The sequence below is a fragment of the Bufo bufo genome, chromosome 2 (assembly GCF_905171765.1).
Source record: "Bufo bufo chromosome 2, aBufBuf1.1, whole genome shotgun sequence".
In the NCBI taxonomy this organism is placed as follows: Eukaryota; Metazoa; Chordata; class Amphibia; order Anura; family Bufonidae; genus Bufo; species Bufo bufo.
Genome location: NC_053390.1, coordinates 353264524 through 353290231, shown reverse-complemented (window position 1 = coordinate 353290231; position 25708 = coordinate 353264524). Strand labels below are relative to the sequence as shown.

At 44.7% G+C, this 25708-nt stretch overlaps 1 protein-coding gene across 2 annotated transcripts in view; it reads right to left on the bottom strand.

Moving 5' to 3' along the window:
• Nucleotides 1-25708, bottom strand: part of DOCK8 (dedicator of cytokinesis 8) — a 193897-nt gene that overhangs the window by 136063 nt on the left and 32126 nt on the right. The window contains exons 2-4 of one of the 2 annotated variants that reach the window (XM_040417106.1): nt 19101-19197; nt 9962-10140; nt 4568-4639 (exon numbers count right to left, since the gene is read on the bottom strand). In XM_040417106.1, the coding sequence (XP_040273040.1) occupies nt 4568-4639; nt 9962-10140; nt 19101-19197 (348 nt within the window). Of the gene's footprint in view, nt 1-4567; nt 4640-9961; nt 10141-11505; nt 11571-19100; nt 19198-25708 lie in introns of those variants that run through there. The other variant, XM_040417107.1, reaches the window with a different exon arrangement.

Below are 25708 nucleotides of genomic sequence, written 5' to 3'. Positions count from 1 at the left end.
AGGCCAAGCAAGTTATAAGAACTTCTAAAGCGCAGGCAGAAGAAAAACTAGCTCAGTCTATGAAAAAAGGGGATAAGACATTCTTCAGATATATAAATGAAAAAAGGAAATTAAAACAAGGAATAACTAAATTAAAAACAAAGGACGGAAGGTATGTAGAAGAGAATAAAGGGCTAGCCGACTGCCTTAATGAATACTTCTGTTCAGTTTTTACAAAAGAAAAAGGAGAAGGACCTCCACTAGAAAGAATGACTATTAAATCGTTTGATGCATGTATCTTTACAGAGGAAGATGTTCTAAGTTTGCTGTCTAAGGTGAAGACAGATAAGTCACAGGGGCCTGATGAGATACACCCAAAATTATTAAAAGAGCTTAGTGGTGAGCTGGCAAAACCGTTAACAGATTTATTTAACCAATCATTAGTAACAGGAGTCGTCCCGGAAGATTGGAAATTGGCAAATGTCGTGCCCATTCACAAGAAAGGTAGTAGGGAGGAATCGAGCAACTATAGACCAGTGAGTCTGACATCAATAGTAGGCAAATTAATGGAAACCCTATTAAAGGATAGGATTGTGGAACATCTAAAATCCCATGGATTGCAAGATGAAAAACAACATGGGTTTACTTCAGGGAGATCATGTCAAACAAATCTTATAGATTTTTTTGACTGGGTGAATAAAATAATAGACGGTGGAGGTGCAGTAGACTTTAGTACTAGATTTTAGTAAGGCTTTTGACACTGTCCCACATAGAAGACTTATCAATAAACTGCAGTCATTGAGCATGGACTCCCATATTGTTGAGTGGATTAGGCAGTGGCTGAGTGACAGACAACAGAGGGTTGTAGTCAATGGAGAACATTCAAAACAAGGTAATGTTACCAGTGGGGTTCCACAGGGATCTGTACTGGGACCGATTTTGTTTAATATCTTCATAAGTGATATTGCAAAAGGCCTCGCTGGTAAGGTTTGTCTTTTTGCTGATGACACAAAGATATGTAACAGGGTTGATGTTCCTGGAGGGAAACGCCAAATGGAAAAGGATTTAGGAAAACTAGAAGAATGGTCAGAACTCTGGAAACTGAAACTTAATGTGGATAAGTGCAAGATAATGCACCTGGGGCGTAAAAACCCAAGGGCAGAATATAGAATATTTGACACAGTCCTGACCTCAGTATCTGAGGAAAGGGATTTAGGAGTAATTATTTCAGAAGACTTAAAGGTGGGAAGACAATGTAATAGAGCAGCACGAAATGCCAGCAGAATGCTTGGATGTATAGGGAGAGGTATAAGCAGTAGAAAGAGTGAAGTGCTTATGCCGCTGTACAGAACACTGGTGAGACCTCACTTGGAGTATTGTGCGCAGTACTGGAGGCCATATCTCCAGAAGGATATAGATACTCTAGAGAGAGTTCAGAGAAGAGCTACTAAACTAGTACATGGATTGCAGGATAAAACTTACCAGGAAAGGTTAAAGGACCTTAATATGTATAGCTTGGAAGAAAGAAGAGACAGAGGGGATATGATAGAAACTTTTAAATACATAAAGGGAATCAACTCGGTAAAGGAAGAGAGCATATTTAAAAGAAGAAAAACTACCACAAGAGGACACAGTTTTAAATTAGAGGGGCAAAGGTTTAAAAGTAATATAAGGAAGTATTACTTTACTGAGAGAGTAGTGGATGCGTGGAATAGCCTTCCTGCAGAAGTGGTAGCTGCAAATACAGTGAAGGGGTTTAAGCATGCATGGGATAGGCATAAGGCCATCCTTCATATAAGATAGGGCCGGGGGCTATCCATAGTATTCAGTATATTGGGCAGACTAGATGGGCCAAATGGTTCTTATCTGCCGACACATTCTATGTTTCTATGTTTCTATGAGGGAGAGCGGAGCCTGCCCACAAGAGCTTACAATCTAGAATATTTTTTATGCATCTTCTTGCAAAATATGAAAAAATGTCAAACATTTCTAAAACAACGCACCTAATGGTGGCTTCATCTGAGAGCTGCACATTACATTCAAAGTCCAGGTCGGAATCTGACTAATGGCATTTCAGAACAAGTATTCCATGCCCATCCATACCTCCCAAGATGATATGTGGTCAGTTATAGCCTATGAGAGATTTCTACACTATAAGGCCTCTTGCACACGACTGTATAGCTTTTTCAGCATTTTGCGGTCCGCAAAAAATATGGATGATGTCCGCGTGCATTCAGTTTTTTGCGGAACGGAACAGCTGGCCCCTGATCCATGTCCGTTATGCCGACAATAATAGGACATGTTCTATCTTTGAACGGAACGGAAAAACGGAAATAAGCTAAACGGAAGGCATATGGAGTACCTTCCGTTTTTTTTTCCGGATCCATTGAAATGAATGGTTCCGTATACGGAACACCAAAAAAGGAACGTATACGGAAAAAAAATATGTTTGTGTGCAAGAGGCCTAAGGTCTCATGCACACGACCGTTGCCGCTTTTTTGCGGCTCAAATGTGGACCCATTCACTTCAATGGGGCTGCAAAAGATGCATACAGCATACCACATGCTATCCGCATCTGTATGTCCATTCTGTTGCACCCGCAAAAATATAGAACATGTCCTATTCTTGTCCGTTTTACGGACAAGGATCGGATTGTTTCATTATGGGCCAGACATTCTCTTCCGCAAAATGCGGAACATACACAGCCGGTATCCTGGTATCCTTGCGGATCCTCAATTTGTGGACTGCAAAAACGGCTACAGACATCTGCATGAGCCCTAATGGAGGGTGATTACACATGTGCACCCATCTCTCTCCAGCAAAGGCGATCATGAGATTCTTGAAGACGCTTACAAATCAAGTATGGCAGATCCTATTTATATGCCATTAAAGGGGTTGTCTGAGATCATTAAAAGTCTCAGACAAGACCTAAAATGGCTTAAACCCTTCCCTTACCCCATCCTGACGGAGCAATTGTTTTTTTGTTTTTTTTTTACTCCCTGACTTCCCGGAGCCATAACTTTTTAAATTTTTGTATTCACATAGCTGTATGAGGACTCGTTTTGTGCAGGACAAGTTGTACTTTCTAATGGCACTATTTAATATTGGATATAATGTAGTGGGAAGCAGGAAACAAATTCCAAATTGGGTGGAATTGGTAAAAAAAAAACTAAATTCTGCCATAGTTTTATGGGTTTCGTTTTTATGGCGTTCCCTATGTGGTAAAACTGACCTGTTACCTTCATTCTTTGGGTCAGTGCTTTCATTCAGTGTGTCACTCTTTGGGTCAATTGCAGTGATACCACATTTTTATAGTTTTTCTTGTGTTTTAATACTTAAAAAATAAAACTTTGGGAAAAAAACTATTTTTTTCTTTGCATCGCCATATTCTGACCCCCATAACTTTTTCACATTTATGTCTACGGAGTTGTGTGGGGCCTCATTTTTGCGGGGCAATCTGTAGTTGTTATTGAGCATGACTTTTTGATCACATTTAATTACATTTTTTGGGAGAAGAAGAAGTAAATTGACAATGTTGATTTTTTTTTTCTCCGTTACACCATTCACCAAATGGTATGAATAATTTAATATTTTAAAAGTATGGGCGTTTTAAGACGTGGCGATGTAATGATCTTTATTTTTTGTTTATTTTTAATATAGGAGAAAGGGGTGATTTGAATTTGTACATATATTTTTAAACATTTTCAGAAACTTTTTTTTACACTTCTATTAACTCCCTTTAGAGACTTGAATATGTGATCAATGATTTAATATTGCAGCCTAAGGGCTCATGCACACGAACGTATTTTGTTTCCGTGTCCGTTCCGTCTTTTTGCGGACCGTATGCAGAACCATTTACTTCAATGGGTCCGCAAAAAAAACAAAAACGGAAGTTACTCCGTGTGCATTCCGTTTTTGTATATGCGTATTTCCGTTCCGCCAAAAAAAAAATAGAACATTTCCTATTATTGTCCACATTACGGACAAGGATAGTACAGTTCTATGAAGGGCCAGCTGTTCTGTTCCGCAAAATAAGGAATGCACACGGATGTCATCCGTATTTTTTGGGGATCCTTTTTTTGCGGACCGCAAAATACATACGGTCGTGTGCATGAGCCCTAAGAGAATGACTGTGTTCCTATGGCAGCGGTCAGAAGGGGTTAATTATCTCGGATAACCCCTTTAATATATATGGAATATTTATTGGAAACCACTTTAGTAGCGTTGATGATGCAAACATAAAAAAAATAAAAAATCACCAAATTTTACCATTTACTATCAAGTAAAATGGCCTGTTTTTTCCAGAAACAGTTCCACTTTTGTACATAGGCTGTGCCCGGTATTGCAGCTCTGCCCCGTAAATGAAGGAAATGTAATATTTGGTCACACCCAGTCAGCAAAGAGGAAGATTTCTTACTAGCATCTATCCAACTGGATGAAAGGGGTTCCCTTCAAATCTCATATCTGCTGTATCTGAATATTATACAATAAACACTTATCTGAAATTCACGTTAGCTTCCAAGGCTTATATAAATGGCAAAAGGATTACTGATGACCACTGTATGGCTTCACATCCGCATGTACTTACTTTCTGCTCACAATCAACCAGTCTCGGAGATAGATCTGAACACAATCTCTGACATGTTGATCCAGCTCAGCCCTGATGAGATAAATATTAAAAAGAAATGTGAAATCGATGGAATAGTGGAAAGGCATGGTTAACACATACTGTAATCTCTAAAAATATTTGCAGGCTTTGGAGGGGTAATTTTATTGCAATAGTGTAGCCATATAGTGCAGTAGCTGAAATTTATTTATTTCATGCACTTATATAGCGCTACTATATTCCACAGGGCTTTACAGATATTAGCATCCAACTGTCCCCAATGGGGCTCACAATCTACATTTCCTATCAGTATGTCTTTGGAGTGTGGGAGGAAACCGGAGTACCCGGAGGAAACCCACGCAAACATGTACAGTATACATATACCGTATACATTTCAAAAAGTTTGTATACTTAGGTATCAATGACATTCAGCTATTCAGTCCCACTTCATTATTCATGTTTAGGGTACATTCAAATGGGTCCGCAAAACACGGTGTAGCAAAAAATATAGATGACGAGAAGCATGACCAGAGTAATCAAAGAGGTACTGAGCTTTCTTTTTTTTTTAAATCAGATATTTCTTTATTAACATTTTCCAGTCTTATTTTATCACATTAACATGATATTTTGTAGACCACAGATGTATACATTATCTGTCATATATAGTATATAATATATACATTCTATTACACATATCTACATAGGACATGGCATAAATCCACATATAGCCTCTGGTATCAAAAGTATCTTCAATGTGAGTACAATTATCCATCCTAAACAAATAAACCCATACCTCCCCCCCCCCCCCCCTCCCTAATCCCTTTAAGGCAGGACACACTCCTAAAACATCTTCCTTAGTCATCACTCTCGGGGTGTCGGCACCACATTACTCTTAAATAAGCCATCTACCATCATCTAATTCCAATCAGCGATGTTCCCTATAACATCCTAGTCCATCATCAATCTTCCCATACAGCCACATTCTAGTTCCAGGTAACCCCCTCACTATCAGGCTTCTATAAATGCCCCACACACCTGCCACCATCCAATATTCTATATATATCATCCATTCTCACTGCATTCACCTTGTCATAGAAAAAGTCCTTGTAAGTGCCAGCCAGGAGCTACAGCACCCAGAATTATCAATCCAGCTGCCCCAGATTGCTTCGAATTTGGACAGACACTTCCTTTTTTGATATACTCCTCTTTCTAGACGAATCACAATATTTAATCTAGCAACATATTCTGATATATCAGGAGGTATGGGCTGGATCCACTTTGCTGCCAATGTTTTCCTAGCTTGATATAACATTCTACCTATTCCAGTAGTTATAACAGACTGTAAATTATTATCTGGTACCAGGCCTAATACACACAGTTTGGGATCCAACTTAAAACTAGCACTATATACTTTGTTCACCAGATGTAGTATTGCTTTCCAATAAGATGACAGTGATGAACATGACCACATCATGTGTAGAAGGTCAGCTTCATCACTTCCACACTTCGGACAGGCTGGACTATTTCTGTAGCCTATTTTATGCAAGAACACTGGGGTCTTATATACCCTATGTATTAAATATAGATGGGATAACCGTGCTGCCTCACTAAGGGATAAAGTAGGGGTAAGTTCCACCGCCTCAGTCCACTGCTCATCCGTGAGTACCCCTAGATCTTTTTCCCACTGACGTCTACTTGTTAATGGATACCCTTTAAGAAAGTCCTCTAATAGGGCCTGATACACCCTGGAGATTGCTCCCTTCACTGAACCAGCTGCAACCACCATATTCAATGTCTGGCTTGACATAAATGTCACTGGGGCTATCTTAGATTGAGCTTCTAAAGCATGTCTAAGTTGTAAGTATCGATAGAACTGTGAAGAGGGCAGCCCATATTCAGAGCACAATTGTTGGTATTGTTTTAAAGTTCCTTTAAAATAAATATGGCTCAGATTCCATACCCCTTTTTTATTCCACTGGGAGAATCCATTCAGATTTTCCAATTCCTGAAGTGCGGGGTTATGCCATAAGGGCGAGATGTTCATCAATCCTGTCATCCCTAAAATACTCTTTGCCTTATTCCATACTTTCCTCATAAGAATCAAGGTCGGAATATTTCCCATTTCTCCTTTTATTTCTCCTTCAATGGCTACCAACGGGGGAGACCTATTTGCAGCCCACTTTATCAGCTGACCACTCTTCCCTCCCATGTCATCTATTACCCCCCACCCTTTAAAATGTTGGAGTTGAGCCGACAGAAAATAGAGCATAGGATTAGGCAAGGCCAGACCACCGGCTTCTTTATTCCTCTGCAGAATTTCATATTTTATTCTTCCTCTAGTACTGAGCTTTCTAGTACCACTGGCACTTTGGGCTAGTAATCAGCAGGTTAACAGTGGTCAGACTACCATAATTGGATAGTTTTGGCCCATGTCTTAGGTGAGAAAAAACCCTTTAAATTTTAAAGGGACCTATGAGCTCTCCTGATATTTTGATTTGTTAAATCATTTAATTCCCCCCAAAAATAATTGTTATGGATCACCCTTTTCTCTGAATTGTGCTGTTAGGCCTCATGCACACGGCCGTTGTTTTGGTCCGCATCCGACCTGCAGTTTTCGCGGATCGGATGTGAACCTATTCACTTCAATGGGGCCGCAAAGATGCGGACAGCACTCCGTGTGCTGTCCGCATCCGTTGCTCCGTTCCGTGGCCCCGCTAAAATTTTTTAAAATGTCCTATTCTTGTCCGCGCTTTGCGGACAAGAATAGGCATTTATGTTAAAGGCTGTCCGTGCCGTTCTGCAAATTGCGGAATGCGCACGGACGCCATCCGTGTTTTGCGGATCCGCAATTTGCGGACCGCAAAACACACTACGGTCGTGTGCATGAGGCCTTACTCTGCTATTCCTTTTGGAAATGTATACATACATACATATCTGGGTGCTACCATTCCCTTTTAATGAGGCATGACCATACACACTCTAATACTGTCCAGTCAGTGCAGCCACTGTGTAAGGACGAATCCTAATGATAAGGGGAAATTATAATACCCAGTTGTCAATTTATTCATACATTTCCAGTAGGAATAACAGAAGTGCAGGAACCCAGAACAGGGTTACTGCAAATAGGTATTTGTTGTAATGTTGTGTTGCTAAGGGAAATGTACTGTAATTGTATACCTAACAATAAGTCTGGATTAATACCTTGACTCAACCCCTTTAGGTTGCTAGGAGATTGAGCTGTGTCCATCCCCGGTTAGTCAGTAAGTGGAGAGTCTGTGCTTAGCTAAGGAAAAAAGAGGACCTGTGTTGTACGAGCTCCTCAGAGCAAACTACGGTATTACAGAAGTGCTCCAGAGAGAAAGAAAGCTGTATGATACACTTTGGAACTGTGTCTTTTGCTGCTACATGTACTATTGCAACTGTCATCAACCCAGTAAAGAAAGACTTTATTTATTGCAACCAATGGGCCTGGTTATTGACTCCATCATACATCCGCAGGTCCCTACACCTGCTCTCCTGCCTTGCACCCCACCTACCACCAGGCAGGAGCCCCAGAGAGTACAGGGTATGTCCCCAAGGAATAAAGGGTGCACCCTCCTATCAATGCATAGCCCCAAGGAGGACCAGGGTGAAGACTGCCACCGTAAACTATGAGTATAACTACCACCATCATAGCCATTACCACTCCTCCCATCCTCGGCTCCTCCCCTGGGCCCATTGGACTTGCTCTTTTTGAGCTTATAAGCGTTCTTGTTCACAAGCACCACTGGATTGGATTTATTTTATATAATCATCGCTCTGTACACTCACTCCACTACTGCTCCAGATGTCTGCGGTGGACCTGACTGTCAGGGCCGTCTTTACCAAGGGGCAAAAGGGGCAGCTGCCCCGGGCCCAGTTGCTCCTGGGGGGCCCAAGGCAGCTGCCTCTTGAGCCCTGCTAGCCACTGCCCCGGGTGTCAGGCTGTCAGCTACACAGGAGGTGCTGCCATGCCTGCACTGAGTCCAGCCAGCGTACTGTGAAAGCTGTGATCTAGTCTAGGACCTTAGATGACATCATCACCATGTGACCAGTAACCTAGCAATATTACTAGTCACATGGCTATGAGGTCATCACAGGTCCTACAAGGAGTGTTGCAGGAGAAGTTTGGAGCTTTTTTGTGTGAAGATTACATCAAAAAAAGGTGACAGGGGCTGTTATGCTAATATACTGTAAACTACAGTATAGTGGGGCGCTGTATACTGTGGGGGGGGCTGTATACTGTGGGGGGGGGGCTGTATACTGTGGGGGGGGGCTGTATACTGTGGGGGGGGGCTGTATACTGTGGGGGGGCCGTATACTGTGGGGTGCCTGTATAGTGTGGGGGGCCTGTATAGTGTGGGGGGCCTGTATAGTGTGGGGGGGGCCTGTATAGTGTGGGGGGGGCCTGTATAGTGTGGGGGGGGCCTGTATAGTGTGGGGGGGCCTGTATAGTGTGGGGGGGCCTGTATAGTGTGTGGGGGCCTGTATAGTGTGTGGGGGCCTGTATAGTGTGTGGGGGCCTGTATAGTGTGTGGGGGCCTGTATAGTGTGTGGGGGCCTGTATAGTGTGTGGGGGCCTGTATAGTGTGTGGGGGCCTGTATAGTGTGTGGGGGGCTGTATAGTGTGTGGGGGGCTGTATAGTGTGTGGCGGGCTGTATAGTGTGTGGCGGGCTGTATAGTGTGTGGCGGGCTGTATAGTGTGTGGGGGCCTGTATAGTGTGTGGGGGCCTGTATAGTGTGTGGGGGCCTGTATACTGTGTGGGGGCCTGTATACTGTGTGGGGGCCCGTATACTGTGTGGGGGCCCGTATACTGTGTGGGGGCCCGTATACTGTGTGGGGGCCCGTATACTGTGTGGGGGCCTGTATACTGTGTGGGGGGCTGTATACTGTGTGGGGGGCTATACTGCTCTACTATATACTGTGGGGTACTGTATAGTGTGGGGTGCTATACTGCATACTGTGTGGTGCTGTATACTATAGGGTGCTATACTGCATACTGTGGGTTGCTGTATACTATAGGGTGCTATAGTGCATACTGTGGGGTGCTGGGGTGCACTGTAACACTAGGGTGAGCCAAGCCCTGGTCTTCTTCCTGCAGAGCGGTGCCCACTTCCAGCCTGAGCCCAGCTGCCCAGAGCACTGATCCTGAGCCGCTGGAGTCTTCAGAACTGGAAGTATTTACAGTCATTCACTGTACTCTACCAGATGTGTGGATTTTTTGTGTGTGTGCTGTGGTGGAGGCCGTGATTGCATGCTAAGGTGTGGGAAGGCAGGATCCAGGGGGCCCAAGTAAATTTTTGCCCAGGGTCCAATCAATATTAAAGACGGCCCTGCTGACTGTATTAGTACATACCCATCTTCAGGCAGAGGTGGGCGAAGTGTTCTACAGTCCTTGGGTTTATACACAAGATCCAGATCATCTTCAGGGAAAGCACCAAGTTCTTGAAGAAGAAGTTCATGAGTGTGGCTGGTAACATGTGACATTAGGTAGTTTTCAAAATCTACTGGATCCACAGCGTCGTAAAATGGAGGCTGCAGAAATAAAAGAGCGTTATACACCAGCAAATGATTAACCAGAATATGAATAAGGCCTCATGCACACGGCCGTTGTTTTGGTCCGCATCCGAGCTGCAGTTTTTGCGGCTTGGATGCGGACCCATTCACTTCAATGGGGCCTCAAAAGACGCGAACAGCACTCCGTGTGCTGTCCGCATCCGTTGCTCCGTTCTGTGGTCCGCAAAAAAAATATAACCTGTACTATTCTTGTCCGTTTTGCGGACAAGAAGAGGCAGTTATATCAATAGCTGTCCGTGCCATTCTGCAAATTGTGGAATGCACATGGACGCAATCCGTGTTTTGCGGACCGCAAAACACACAACGGTCGTGTGCAGGAGGCCTAAAGCACATTGATGGGGGGGAATTCATCAAAACTGGTGAAAATGAAAAGTGATTTAGTTTCCCATAAGCAACCAATCAGATTCCACCTTTCAATTTCCAAAGGAGCTCTGAGGAGCTTCCTTTACACCAGTTTTGATACATCTTCCCCAGTAATTTATGTTTGAGCCTTCCTTTGGAGGCGTATGTAGTGAGGGTTTTCTAATGTAAACCTCTGACGGAGGGCTCCAAAGTATGTTACCCCATAGACATGCATACATTGTTAAATAAAATTGTAGGAGGCCTCTGTGGAAAAGGACACCTGTTTGACCTACATCAAGTGAAGGTGGCCCACCGAATATACTTGTAGACACCAAGAGCTTCCTGCTAAATGCACACTGCATAACCTATAAGAATCTGAAAATTACATTGTTCTAGACCGCACTATAATTTGGGTTTGGGTGAGATACCTGAATTGAGGTAAGTTCCCTTTTAAAGGTTGACACAACTGAGGACAGTAGGGGTACAGCAACATGAGGAATTTCCAGCTTGGATTTTTTGCCAACTTAAAGCGTAACCCACAGCGGAAATCCGCAGCATATATTGACAGGCTATGGATTTAAAATCCGTACTGAAAGTCGATTTACGCTGCAGATTTTGTTACACAGCATGTGAATGAGAGGTTTCTAAATTCTATTCAACTTCTTCATATGTTCTACTGCATACGACAGGAGCTCCCAACAGTCACTAAAAGTGTAAGGCACAAAGTAATACAAATCTTAGACGTGTTAATCGCGCCGAGCAGAGTTGAAAGTAGAGTTCTGGTGTTGCAATGAACATACGAGAAACAAATATTACAAAAACAAGAACTGCACAGAAAACAGACACTTTTCACTGCATGAAATTATGAAATCCGTGTCGGAATAGGTAATGCACGCAACAAGAAGATCCCTCAAGAAAACCCATTAAGAGAACAGATGTCATGCAGCCGGTATTCACTGTCCCATATGCCGACATACGTACCTCTCCGAGAAGCAAGGTGTCCTTCAAAATGGCTGCTTGAGGAAACTGATCAGAAGAGTGATGGTTTGACTCATACTGAAAAAATACCGCAAGCTTACAGAGAAAGGAAGCAGTAAAAGGAAGTGACTACACGGACATAAATCTTAAGCCCTACATCTTCGTAGCTCTGAAGCCGTCACTAAATAAGCTCACTGATATAACATTTTGAGTTTGGAATGGTTATATTTCATTGAAATCATGCTAGTCATAGGGTCCTTCATGTTCCTCAGATACTGTATGTGCATCTCTATGCAGAATATAGTCCCCAAGCATGCCTTACCCGTTTCCAACCGTGGTGCACCCTTGCTCTTCAACACCTGTGGGATTCAGCTGTTCTTTTAAAGGGGTTTTCCAACTCCTGACACCCACAATGATCAGCTGATGGAAGGAGCGCCTGCACACCAGAACTAGCATGGCTCTGTACACTGTGTAGTGGCTGTTAAAGGGGTTATCCCATAATGTGAAAATTAAGGTCATACATACTCTAGTACAGGGGTCTCAACTAGTTTTATTAAAAAGGTCCACATAGCTCGGTCTGCAGTCAGGTGAAGGTGCCAACAGTAAAGATGAAGGCCCCCATTAGTGCCCCCAGTAAGAAAAATGCTGACTGGAAGCTCAGGACAGGACCTGCGCTCCAGTGTGATGACGTCTCACAGGTCCTATCTTGAGCTTCCAGTCAGCAACGAGTGTTTCCTACAGCGCGAGCAAATGGAGGAGGTAATTATTTATTTTATTTATTTTTTATTAACACAAGTGGCGGTGAAGGTAAAGGCTGTACTAATGAGCGCTCTGCAATGGAAGCACTCATTAGTAACAGTCCGTACAGGAAAATACCGGAAGGCTACTAAAATTCCCGGCCTTGCTGGTGAGCTACTGGCCGGGTGGCAAAGCTAGCCTCAGAACAGACATATGTATTTTTGTTCCACATCCAATCCCCTTTATTGGGGCCACAAAAGATGCAGACAGTACACAGTGTGCTCTCTTATCTTTTGCAGCCCCATTGAAATGAAGGGGTCAGCATCTAATCCACCAATAATGGGGCTTGGATGTGGAACAAAAATACCATGGTATGAATGGAGTCTTATCTTTATTCCACCAGTAGGCTACTTTCACACCAGCGTTTTTGCTGGATCCGGCAGGGCTCATAAAAACGCTTCCGTTACTGATAATACAACCGTGTGCATCCGTTATGAACGGATCCGGTTGTAATATCTTTAACATAGCCAAGATGGATCCATCATGAACTCCATTGAAGGTTAATGGGGGACGAATGAGTTTTCTATTGTGTCAAAGAAAGCAGATCCGTCCCCATTGACTTGCATTGTGTGTGTCATGCCGGATCAGTTTTGCTCTGCATCCTATGATAGAAAGAAAACCGCTGCTTGCTGTGGTTTGCTCTCCGGTATGGGAACGCAACCAAACGGAACGGAATGTATTTTGGAGCATTTCATTCTGTTCAGTTACGTTTTGTCCCCATTGACAATGAATGGGGACAAAACAGAAGCGTTTTCCTCTGGTATTGAGACCCTATGACGGATCTCAATACCGGAAAATAGAAACGCTAGTGTGAAAGCAGCCTTAGGGTCCATTCACACGTCCGTTTTTTCTTTCCTGATCTGTTCCGTTTTTTGCTGAACAGATCTGGACCCATTCATTTTCAATGGGTCCTGGAAAAAAACGGACAGCTCAATGTCTGATTTTTTCCAGGACCCATTGAAAATGAATGGGTCCAGATCTGGTCCAGATCTGTTCAGCAAAAAACGGAACAGATCAGGAAAGAAAAAACGGACGTGTGAATGGACCCTTACAGAGAGAGGCACAGGCAAAATGGGAACAGACCATTGACACTGTGGAGTCCTTTCCTGAGGTCAGTGATGCATTCCCGCCCTGTCTGTACCCCTCAGTCCCCTCCACACACCCCCAAGTTGATTTTACCTTGAGTTTTCAAATTCCGGTCAGCTGTGGAGTGGGAGGGGCGTGGTATAACCAATCTTGGGCGTGGCTTAGCGGAGACAGGGGCGGCGTTTTATAGTACCTCTTTTGAGGCTGGCAGTGGTAAGGTCTTCTCCAGCAGCATGTAAGTGTCCTTTGGAGCTTGAAGCTCCCTTACGTGCTGCTGCAGGAGAGGAGGGAGTGAGCGCGCTGAGAGAAACAGCTTCCTCCACGTGCAGGCGCTGGATGAAAGCGCTAAGAGAGACAAGTCCCGATGTCTGCATGTGGAGGGACCCGTCTCTTTCAGCGCGCTCCTCCCCTTCCATCCAGTGCCTGCATGGGGAGGAGCTTGTGCCTCAGCTCTTTCCGGCCCACTGGGAGATTAGGAAGCAGCCTAAAGTGCTGCTTCCTATGGAAGGCATGGCAGGGGTCCGGACAGCTGGTGTCCGCAGTCCGTATTTGGACCGCGGTCCGCCAGTTGAGTACCCCTGCTCTAGTACATGACAACCTCTTTCTAACAAAGCTAGAACCAGCCCTGTACCTCACATGGATCCAGAGATCTCCCCAGTCATTGCTCCAATTGTTCAGTCTTATTAAGCAAATAATAGTGAACACTTCCATTATGGGGGGCTCACTAGTATGCAGAAGGTGTGGGGAGTGAAGCGCTGTGAGCGCTTCCTGTACTCACCCTCCATGGTCTTCTTCCCTGGGCCCGCGCTGCACTGTCTTGACGGCGTATAGCGTAAGGACGTAATGCGCGCATTATGACCTGACGCTGTACGCGGGCCAGAGAAGACAAGGATACACGACTGGAGCAGCGATCGCTGGACTTGGAAAGGAGCAGCGAAGCAGGAGAGGTACAGGTAAGTGAAGTTATTTTATCTCTGATCGGAGGTCTGATGGGGGTCTGTCATGGAAGTGAGGTCTGATACAGGGGTCTGGCATGGAAGTCTGACGGGAGTCTGATCTGAGGTCTGATGGGGGTCAGACATGGAGTTCCTTATATGAGGGTCTGATCTGAGTTCCTGATATGGGGGTCTGATCTGAGGATCTTATAAGAGGTCTGATGAAAAATATTTTTTTTCTTAGGGTACTTTCACACTAGCGTTTTTCTTTTCCGGCAAAGAATTCCGTCACAGGGGCTCTATACCGGAAAAGATCTAATCAGTTTTATCCCCATGCATTGTGAATGGAGAGTAATCTGTTCAGGATGCATCAGGATGTCTTCAGTTCAGTCATTTTGACTGATCAGGCAAAAGAGAAAACATTTTTTTCCATAGGAATGTATTAGTGCCGGATCCGGCATTCAAAATACAGGAATGTCGGATCCGTCCTTCCGGTCTGCGCATGAAAAAAGTAAATGCCGGATCCGTTTTGCCAGATGACACCGGAAAGACGGATCCGGCATTTCAATGCATTTTTTTTGACTGATCAGGCATTTTTAAGACTGATCATGATCCTGATCACTCTTACTAATGCCATCAGTTGGCATACGTTTTGCCGGATCCAGCAGGCAGTTCCAGCGACGGAACTGCTTGCCGGATCTCTCTGCCGCAAGTGTGAAAGTAGCCTTAATTTTGATCCTCTAAAAACTTGGGGTGCGTCTTATTATCAGGTGTTTCATATACTTTAATTTTTTAATTGGAAAAAGTAGAAAAACATAAAAAATACATATATTTGATATTGTCATAATCATGGTGACTTGCAGAATAAAGTTATCATGTCACTTATACAACACGGTGAACGCCATAAAAACAAAAAACTAAAAATAATGATGGAATTGCTGTGTTTCTTTCACGTCATCACTTCAAAAAATATTTAAAAACACAACTAAGACCACAAAAACAAGCCCTCATAATGCTATGTCGAAGGAAAAATAAAATAAAAAAAGTTAGGGCTTTTGAAATGTAATGAGAAAAAATGAAAAAGTTGCATGTTCTGAAGTCTAAAATAGCCTTAAAATAGGAGATGCTGTCTTTATTGGGAACATCTGCTTAAAATTACCATAAACTGGCATGCAGCCTGGACACCTTCAGGGGCATTTTTTTTTATTATTGCATTCTACTTATTTTGGCCTAAAAATCATTTTTATATTTGGTCTTTATTAAACATTTTCAGCCACTTTCCCAATATAACAGTGTAATCTGTGTATTTGCAGAGCAGCATGGTTTTGTGTTTACACTGAATCCCATCATCTGATAGCTCATGTGAATCGTATCTGTGAGCTCCTGAAGCTCATAAACACTTACTTAAGCCATATTCTTATCAGTGTGACAAGCTGATGACAACCTTTGACACAATCATATCGAATTTATGTCCTTCTACATCTATTAAGGAATGTGCCCCTCAGACCTTTTGGGTTCATTACATTCATGGACTGGATATCTATTGAAGCACAATAAAACTTCCAAACTCCTTATCTATAATTGCTACAACAATTTACTGCTACCACTGTTTACTTCCTTCACTCATATTGATCTTCACATCACTTGTCTCATCTACCTCATTATTCCTATGTACGTTGATGCATAAATATGTGAGTCTTAAAGGATGCCTGTGGCTTAAAGGGGTATTCCCATCTTAATGATCACTGTTAAATCTGTTAATGATTTAACAGTGATCATTTTTCTAAATATATTTAATTAACTAATTCTCACCCCTTAGAAGAAAATAAACATATACTTACCTGACTGTAGTCTGCAGTCTCCCCTGGTTACGGCCACCGCTCTTCTCAGGAATCGCGGTGGCCGCGCTTGTGCAGACGACTTCTTTTCTTCTCCCGGCCGCGCGCAGTCCCGAAAGCGCACGCCGAGGCCGCGCATGAGCTATGGTGATTTCTTCCTGGCCAGTATAGTATATTTGCCAGGAAGAAGTCACCAGTAGAGATCAGCGAACTTCTGTTTTAAGTTCGGCGTCTAAAGTTCGGCTTCCGGTTAGCGGAGAATCCCGATATGGATTCCGAATTCCGTTGTGGTCCGTGGTAGCGGAATCAATAATGGCGCATGTCCCGATTTGCGGATCTATTGAAATGAATGGGTCCGCATCCGTGATGCGGAATGGTGCGGAACAGAACACTACGGAGTGCTTTCTGGGGTTCCGTTCTGTGCTTCCGCACCGCAAAAAGATAGAACATGCTCTATCTTTTTGCGGAACGGAGGGATCGCGGACCCATTCAAGTGATTGGATCTGCGATCCCCATGCGCCTGCCCCACGGAAGGTGCCCGTGCATTGCAGACCGCAATTTGCGGTCCACAGCACGGGCACAGGCTTCACACGTTCGTGTGAACGAGCCCTAAGGGTTACATAGCATCATAAATCAATATAATGCTATGTGACCCCCGGCAGCGCTGGAAGGTCAGGCCGGGAGCTGCGTTGCGGACTTGCTGCGGGAGGAACGCTCGTCTGCAAGGGGCCAAAGGGGGCATTTACACGACTTTAAGTGTTTTGCAGTCCGCAAACCATGGATCCACAAACCTGAATACTGGTCGTGTGCACACCTCATCACAGTGCAGATCCATTGACTTCAATGGATCTGTGGTCCGCATGTTGCGACGAAGTATAGGACATGTCCTATCTTTTTTGGAGAAGCCGCACGGATGTGGAAGCAGAAAGGTAACATTCGGGGGAAGGAAACATTTTGAGGCAAATGGGAACAGTAAGGCCTCTTTCACACGAGCGTGTCCGGATAAGGTCCTGATGCGTCCCGATGCATTGCGGCAAACCCGCGCAAATAGGTACGCAATTGCAGTCAGTTTTGACTGCGATTGCGTTCCGATGTTCAGTTTTTATCGTGCGGGTGCAATGTGTTTTGCACGTGCGTGATAAAAAACCGACTGTGGTACCCAGACCGGAACTTCTTCACAGAAGTTCAGGTTTGGGTTAGTTGTAGTGTAGATTGTATTATTTCCCCTTATAACATGGTTATAAGGGAAAATAATAGCATTCTGAATACAGAATGCATAGTACAATAGGGCTGGAGGGGTTAAAAAAAAATGAAATTTTTTTTTAACTCGCCTTAATCCACTTGTTCTCTTCTGTCTTCTTTTGTGAGGAATAGGACCTTTGATGACGTCACTACGCTCATCACATGGTCCGTCACATGATCCATCGCCATGGTGATGGATCATGTGATGAACGCAATGACGTCATCAAAGGTCCTATTCCTCACAGAACAAGACAGAAGAGATTCCGGCTGCGCGAACAAGTGGATTAAGGTGAGTTAAAAGTTTTTTTTTGTTTTTTTAACCCCTCCAGCCCTATTGTACTATGCATTCTGTATTCAGAATGCTATTATTTTCCTTTATAACCATGTTATAAGGGAAAATAATAAAGATCGGGTCCCCATCCCGATCGTCTCCTAGCAACCGTGCGTGAAAATCGCACCGCATCCGCACTTGCTTGCGGATGCTTGCAATTTTCACGCAGCCCCATTCACTTCTATGGGGCCTGCATTGCGTGAAAAACGCACAAAATAGAGCATGCTGCGATTTTCACGCAACGCACAAGTGATGCGTGAAAATCACCGCTCATGTGCACAGCCCCATAGAAATGAATGGGTCCGGATTCAGTGCGGGTGCAATGCGTTCAACTTACGTGGAAAACTCGCCCGTGTGAAAGGGGCCTTAGGCTTTTTCCAGGTCCTGCAAGAAGAAGAAGAAAGAAGATGATGCCGGCTGCGCGAACAAGTGGGTGAGGTGAGTTAATTATTATTTTTTTTAACCCCTCAAGCCACATTTTAGTAAGCATTCTGTATTAAGAATGCTATTATTTGGCTTTATAACCATGTTATAAGGGAAAATAATAAAATGAATAGAACACCTAACCCAAACCCGAACTTCCGTGAAGAAGTCCGGGTTCGGGTCTGGGTACCACATTCAGTTTTTTCTCGCGTGCGGGCAAAACGCATTGCACTCGCGCAGAAAAAAACTGAACATCGGAATGCAATCGCAGTCAAAACTGACTGCAATTGCGAACCTACTCGCGCGGTTTTCCCACAATACACACGCGGCGCATCCGGAGTGCAAGAGGCCTAAGAGTGTGCTCACCCAGCTAAAATCTGCCACTGATCAAAATTAAAACTCCATCAACAGTTTTCCACTGACTTGAATGTAGAAACTCAACGTTGTACACATGGTAGAGGTATTTTTAAGCAGATGATTTGAAAAACGCTTGAAAAGTGACATGTTACTTCTTTTGAACAGATTTGATTCTGAATTTCCATAGAAGTCAATGGGGATGCAGAAAAAAACTCTTGTAAAATGTTTGTAAAAACTTCTTTAAAACCAACACCAAAGTAGAAATCATGAAAAAGGTCCTGTTTTCAGCTAATAATTGTGCTGTGAATTTTAACCTCACATGGGCCATTAGCTGTACCAAGAAGATGGGCTTGATATCTGCACGATATGGGTTAGAGCGGAGATAAACACAGTACTAACCGCAGCGTCCCACTGCAATGAATGGATCAGGCTTTCCACAATCCAACATCACCTGTCCATCATCTTCCATGATCAGTAGCTACTGGGTGTGGGCCCCTGAGCCGCTATGCTTTCTACCATGGTAGTTCCACAAGATGTAAAGAAAATGCTAGACATCACTAGTAAGGTAATATAAATGGCAATACTTACTAGCTGGAGAGTAGATGTATTGGCTGTACTGAGGCTTCGCTGAAGTAAAAAACCAGTGCTAAGTGTGACATTTTTTCGGACTTCTGCAGAGGAATACCTTAATAGAAAACACACATATAATGTAATTAGTGTAAATTTGAACAGAACAAGAACTAATGATATGTTTACACACTAAAAGATAGTGCACCACAATACAAGATCACTAGAAAATGTATCCTTAGCCTTGGACATCTTCCTCAGTGATTTCATTACTCTGAGCCTTTAGCGTTTTGGTGCCACCTGGTGGTTAAATTGAGAATACAATACAAAGTTTATTCTAAAGGGGATTTCCACCATTAAAAAAAACAACCATTACCTTGATTTTACTTACAAAGGCCCTGATTTATTATACATTCACTCGAGAATTCTGGCGTCAAAATATTGCAAAAATAGGGCTTTTTCTGACATTTTGCACCTGCTTGCACAAAATGTAAGCAATAGCACAACATTTTGCAACTTTTTTGCACTTGCTCTTAAAAAATTGTTAACTTTTTGCATTTTTACACCCCTCACTCCAGTTGTGTAAAGCCTCATTCACACTGTCAGTGTTCAGTCAGTGATTTCCATCAGTGATTGTGAGCGAAAACCTGGATTGGAGCCTCCACAGACATGAGTTATAAGGGAAAGATCTGCACCACTTCTGTGTTTAGAGCAGCACCTGGTTTGGGCTCAAAATCACTGATGGAAATCACTGACCGAACACTGATGTGTGAATGAGGCATAATGTGGAAAAGTGGGTGTGGTTAGCTATATCAATGAGTTTCACCCCAGATTTGTCATTGAGACATTTTTTTTTTTTAAGTCGCAATCTCACTACAGGAGGAGGGTGGAAGTAGGAAAACTGGAGTAGATTCTCTAGACAAAAGGATAAGACAAATGTATCAAGTTATTTAACCCCCAGATGCCGCTGTCAATAGTGACAGCATCTGAAAGTTAAGTGAGAACTGATCCCCAATTCTATCCCCTGTGGCAAAACTGCAAGATGTCAATTGGCTTCTATGGCGGCACAGCCCCCACAGACTACAATAGTAAGCTATTGCAGTCTATGTAGTATAAACGATCAAACAATGACATGTTCACATCCTCTACAGGAACTTTGGGAAAAAAAATATCTTAGGGCTCTTTCACACTTGCGTTCTTGTCTTCCGGCATAGAGTTCCGTCGTCGGGGCTCTATGCCGGAAGAATCCTGATCAGGATTATCCTAATGCATTCTGAATGGAGAGAAATCCGTTCAGGATGCATCAGGATGTCTTCAGTTCCGGAACGGAACGTTTTTTGGCCGGAGAAAATACCGCAGCATGCTGCGCTTTTTGCTCCGGCCAAAAATCCGGAACACTTGCCGCAAGGCCGGATCCGGAATTAATGCCCATTGAAAGGCATTGATCCGGATCCGGCCTTAAGCTAAACGTCGTTTCGGCGCATTGCCGGAGCCGACATTTAGCTTTTTCAGAGTGGTTACCATGGCTGCCGGGACGCTAAAGTCCTGGCAGCCATGGTAAAGTGTAGCGGGGAGCGGGGGAGCAGTATACTTACCGTCCGTGCGGCTCCCCGGGCGCTCCAGAGTGACGTCAGGGCGCCCCAAGCGCATGGATCATGTGATCACATGGATCACGTCATCCATGCGCATGGGGCGCTCTGACGTCATTCTGGAGCGCCCCGGGAGCCGCACGGATTGTAAGTATACTGCTCCCCCGCTCCCCGCTCCTACTATGGCAACCAGGACTTTAATAGCGTCCTGGGTGCCATAGTAACACTGAACGCATTTGGAAGACGGTTCCGTCTTCAAATGCTTTCAGTACACTTGCGTTTTTCCGGATCCGGCGTGTAATTCCGGCAAGTGGAGTACATGCCGGACCTGGACAACGCAAGTGTGAAAGAGGCCTTAATATTTAAAAACAAAAAGAATAAAAAAAATTAAATCAACCCCCTTTCCCAATTTTAGATATAAAAATAAATGTTAATTGATATTACCCCAAATATCCAAACTAGCAAAATATACCTAAAAGTATTTATCCTGCATGGTAAACGCCGTAATGGAAAAAAATACAAATAGTCATATTCCCACATCGCCCACTGAAAAAACAATAAGGCTGGGTTCAGACCTGAGCGCATTTTATATGCACGCTTAACGCGCGTTTTTGTCGCGCGTTTTTATGCGCGTTTTTTGCAATAGTAAACGCGCGTTTGACTGTGATTGACTGCAGTGTCCTATGGCCTCAAGTGAGAACCAGGGCCATAGGGAAGCATTGGTTTTCATGTGTTGAGCGTTTTACAGCGCGTTTGAACGCGCTGTAAAACGCTCAAGTGTGAACCCAGCCTAAAAAGTGATCAAAAAGTCACATGTACACCAAAATGGCACAAATAAAAACTACAGCTTTCCCTGCAAACAACTCACACAGTTCTGTAAATGGAAATATAAATACATTATAAGTGGCAGTACATTGCAATGCAAAAAATATTTAGATTTTTTTCAAAGGTAGTTTGACATTTTTAGTGCACAGTGAATGCCGTAATAACAAAACCCCAAAAACAATGGCAGAATTGTGGGGGGTTTTTAATCAATTTAACCTCACAAACCACAAAGGATTTTTTTTCACCAGTTTCTAATACAAAATATGGTCAACGAAATGGTGCAATTAAAAAAATACAACTTGTCCTGTAAAAAAAAAAAACTCATACAGCTATGTGAATGGAAAAGTAAAAAAGTTATGGCTCTTGTAAGGGCTCATGCACACGACCATTGTTGCTTTGTGGTCCGTTTTTCACGGATCCGTTGTTCCGTATCAGTTAATTTTTTTTCTCTGATTTAAGTCCTCTTCCGTTCCGTTATTCCATAAAATATATCCGTATGGTTTCCCTATGCGATCCGTTTTTTGCGGATCGGAAACGGAAACAGTAACTTATTAATCACCAAGCACATGAGCAATATGGGCTGGGCATAGCATTTCTACAGTATGGATCCGCAAAATAAGGATGACATATGGATGTGTTCCGTGTACGTTCCGTATTTTTTGCAGATCCATTGACTTGAATAGGGCCTTGGACCGTGATTTGCAGACAATAAGGGTCCATTCACACATCCATATCCGTTCCGCAATGTTGCGGACCCATTCATTCTTTATAGGGCCGGAAGAGAAAAAAAAACTTTCTGTGCAAGAGGCCTAACTGGGATCAGTGAGAGTACAAGTTCACAGTAAGCTAACAGTAAGGCCTCATGCACACAGACGTTTTTTTTCACGGTCCGCAAAAACGGGGTCCGTAGGTCCGTGATCCGTGACCGTTTTTTCGTCCGTGGGTCTTCCTTGATTTTTGGAGGATCCACGGACATGAAAAAAAAGTTTTTTGGTGTCCGCCTGGCCGTGCGGAGCCAAACGGATCCGTCCTGAATTACAATGCAAGTCAATGGGGACGGATCCGTTTGACGTTGACACAATATGGTGCCATTTCAAACGGATCCGTCCCCATTGACTTTCAATGTAAAGTCTGGAGTCCCTTTTATACCATCGGATCGGAGTTTTCTCCAATCCGATGGTATATTTTAACTTGAAGCGTCCCCATCACCATGGGAACGCCTCTATGTTAGAATATACTATCGCATATGAGTTAGATCGTGAAACCTCATTTCCGACAGTATATTCTAACACAGAGGCGTTCCCATGGTGATGGGGACGCTTCTAGTTAGAATATACTACAAACTGTGTACATGACTGCCCCCTGCTGCCTAGCAGCATCCGATCTCTTACAGGGGGCCGTGATCAGCACAATTAACCCCTCAGGTGCCGCACCTGAAGGGGTTAATTGTTCTATCATATCCCGCTGTAAGAGATCAGGGCTGCCAGGCAGCAGGGGGCAGACCCCCCCCCTCCCCAGTTTGAATATCATTGGTGGCCAGTGCGGCCCCCCCCCCTTTCTCCCTCTATTGTAATAATTCGTTGGTGGCACAGTGTGCGCCCCCCCCTTCCTCCCTCTATTGTAATAATTCGTTGGTGGCACAGTGTGCGCCCCCCCCTTCCTCCCTCTATTGTAATAAATCGTTGGTGGCACAGTGTGCGCCCCCCATCGGCCCCCCCTCCCTCTATAGCATTAACAACATTGGTGGCCAGTGTGCGGCCTCCCATCTCCCCCCCCCCCCCCCCCCCCGATCATTGGTGGCAGCGGGTTACTAGCAATAGTACAATAGTAAAAGATTCATACTTACCTGGGAGCTGCGATGTCTGTGTCCGGCCGGGAGCTCCTCCTACTGGTAAGTGACAGTTCATTTAGCAATGCGCCGCACAGACCTGTCACTTACCAGTAGGTGGAGCTCCCGACCGGACACGAACATCGCAGCAGCCGGTAAGTATGAATCTTCTACTATTGTACTATTGCTAAGTAACCATGGCAACCAGGACTGTAGTAGCGTCCTGGTTGCCATGGTTACCGATCGGAGCCCCAGCGATTAAACTGGGACTCCGATCGGAACTCCGCTGCCACCAATGATGGGGGGGGGGGGAGATGGGAGGCCGCACACTGGCCACCAATGTTGTTAATGCTATAGAGGGAGGGGGGGCCGATGGGGGGCGCACACTGTGCCACCAATGAATTATTACAATAGAGGGAGGGAGGGGGGGGGGCGCACACTGTGCCACCAACGAATTATTACAATAGAGGGAGGGGGGGGCGCACTGGCCACCAACCTATTATTACAATAGAGGGGGGGGGGGGGCCGCACTGGCCACCAATGATATTCAAACTGGGGAGGGGGGGAGGCTCTGCCCCCTGCTGTCTGGCAGCCCTGATCTCTTACAGGGGGCCGTGATCAGCACAATTAACCCCTTCAGGTGATGTAAGAGATCGGGTGCTGCCAGGCAGCAGGGGGCAGTCTTGTACACAGTTTGTAGTGTATTCTAACTAGAAGCGTCCCCATCACCATGGGAACGCTTCTGTGTTAGAATATACTGTCGGTTCTGAGTTTTCACGAAGTGAAAACTCAGCTTTAAAAAAAGCTTTTATGCAGACGGATCTTCGGATCCGTCTGTATAAAAACTAACCTACGGCCACGGATCACGGACACGGATGCCAATCTTGTGTGCATCCGTGTTCTTTCACGGACCCATTGACTTGAATGGGTCCGTGAACCGTTGGCCGTGAAAAAAATAGGACAGGTCATATTTTTTTCACGGCCAGGAAACACAGATCACGGATGCGGCTGCAAAACGGTGCATTTTCCGATTTTTCCACGGACCCATTGAAAGTCAATGGGTCCGCGAAAAAAAACGGAAAACGGCACAACGACCACGGGTGCACACAACGGTCGTGTGCATGAGGCCTAAGGCCTAGTTTACACGTCAGTGTTTGGTCAGTGATTTCCATCAGTGATTGGCCTCTTTCACACGACCGTTGTGTGCACCCGTGGCCGTTGTGCCGTTTTCCGTTTTTTTTCGCGGACCCCATGACTTTCAATGGGTCCGTGGAAAAAACGGAAAATGCACCGTTTTGCAGCCGCATCCGAGATCCGTGTTTCCTGGCCGTGAAAAAAATATGACCTGTCCTATTTTTTTCACGGCCAACGGTTCACGGACCCATTCAAGTCAATGGGTCCGTGAAAGAACACGGATGCACACAAGATTGGCATCCGTGTCCGTGATCCGTGGCCGTAGGTTACTTTTTATACAGACGGATCCGAAGATCTGTCTGCATAAAAGCTTTTTCATAGCTGAGTTTTCACTTCGTGAAAACTCAGAACCGACAGTATATTCTAACACAGAAGCGTTCCCATGGTGATGGGGACGCTTCTAGTTAGAATACACTACAAACTGTGTACAAGACTGCCCCCTGCTGACTGGCAGCACCCGATCTCTTACAGGGGGCCGTGATCAGCACAATTAACCCCTTCAGGTGCGGCACCTGAATGGGTTAATTGTACTATCATATCCCCCTGTAAGAGATCAGGGCTGCCAGGCAGCAGGGGGCAGACCCTCCCCCCCTCCCCAGTTTGAATATCATTGGTGGCCAGTGCGGCCCCCCCCCCCCCTCTATTGTAATAATAGGTTGGTGGCCAGTGCGCCCCCCCCTCCCTCTATTGTAATTATTCGTTGGTGGCACAGTGTGCGCCCCCCCCCCCTCCCTCCCTCTATTGTAATTATTCGTTGGTGGCACAGTGTGCGCCCCCCCCCCTCCCTCTATTGTAATAATTCATTGGTGGCACAGTGTGCGCCCCCCATCGGCCCCCCCTCCCTCTATAGCATTAACAACATTGGTGGCCAGTGTGCGGCCTCCCATCTCCCCCCCCCCCATCATTGGTGGCAGCGGAGTTCCGATCGGAGTCCCAGTTTAATCGCTGGGGCTCCGATCGGTAACCATGGTAACCAGGACGCTACTACAGTCCTGGTTGCCATGGTTACTTAGCAATAGTACAATAGTAGAAGATTCATACTTACCTGCTGCTGGCTGCTGCTGCGATGTTCGTGTCCGGCCGGGAGCTCCACCTACTGGTAAGTGACAGGGTCTGTGCGGCGCATTGCTAAATGAACTGTCACTTACCAGTAGGAGGAGCTCCCGGCCGGACACGAAAATCGCAGCTCCCAG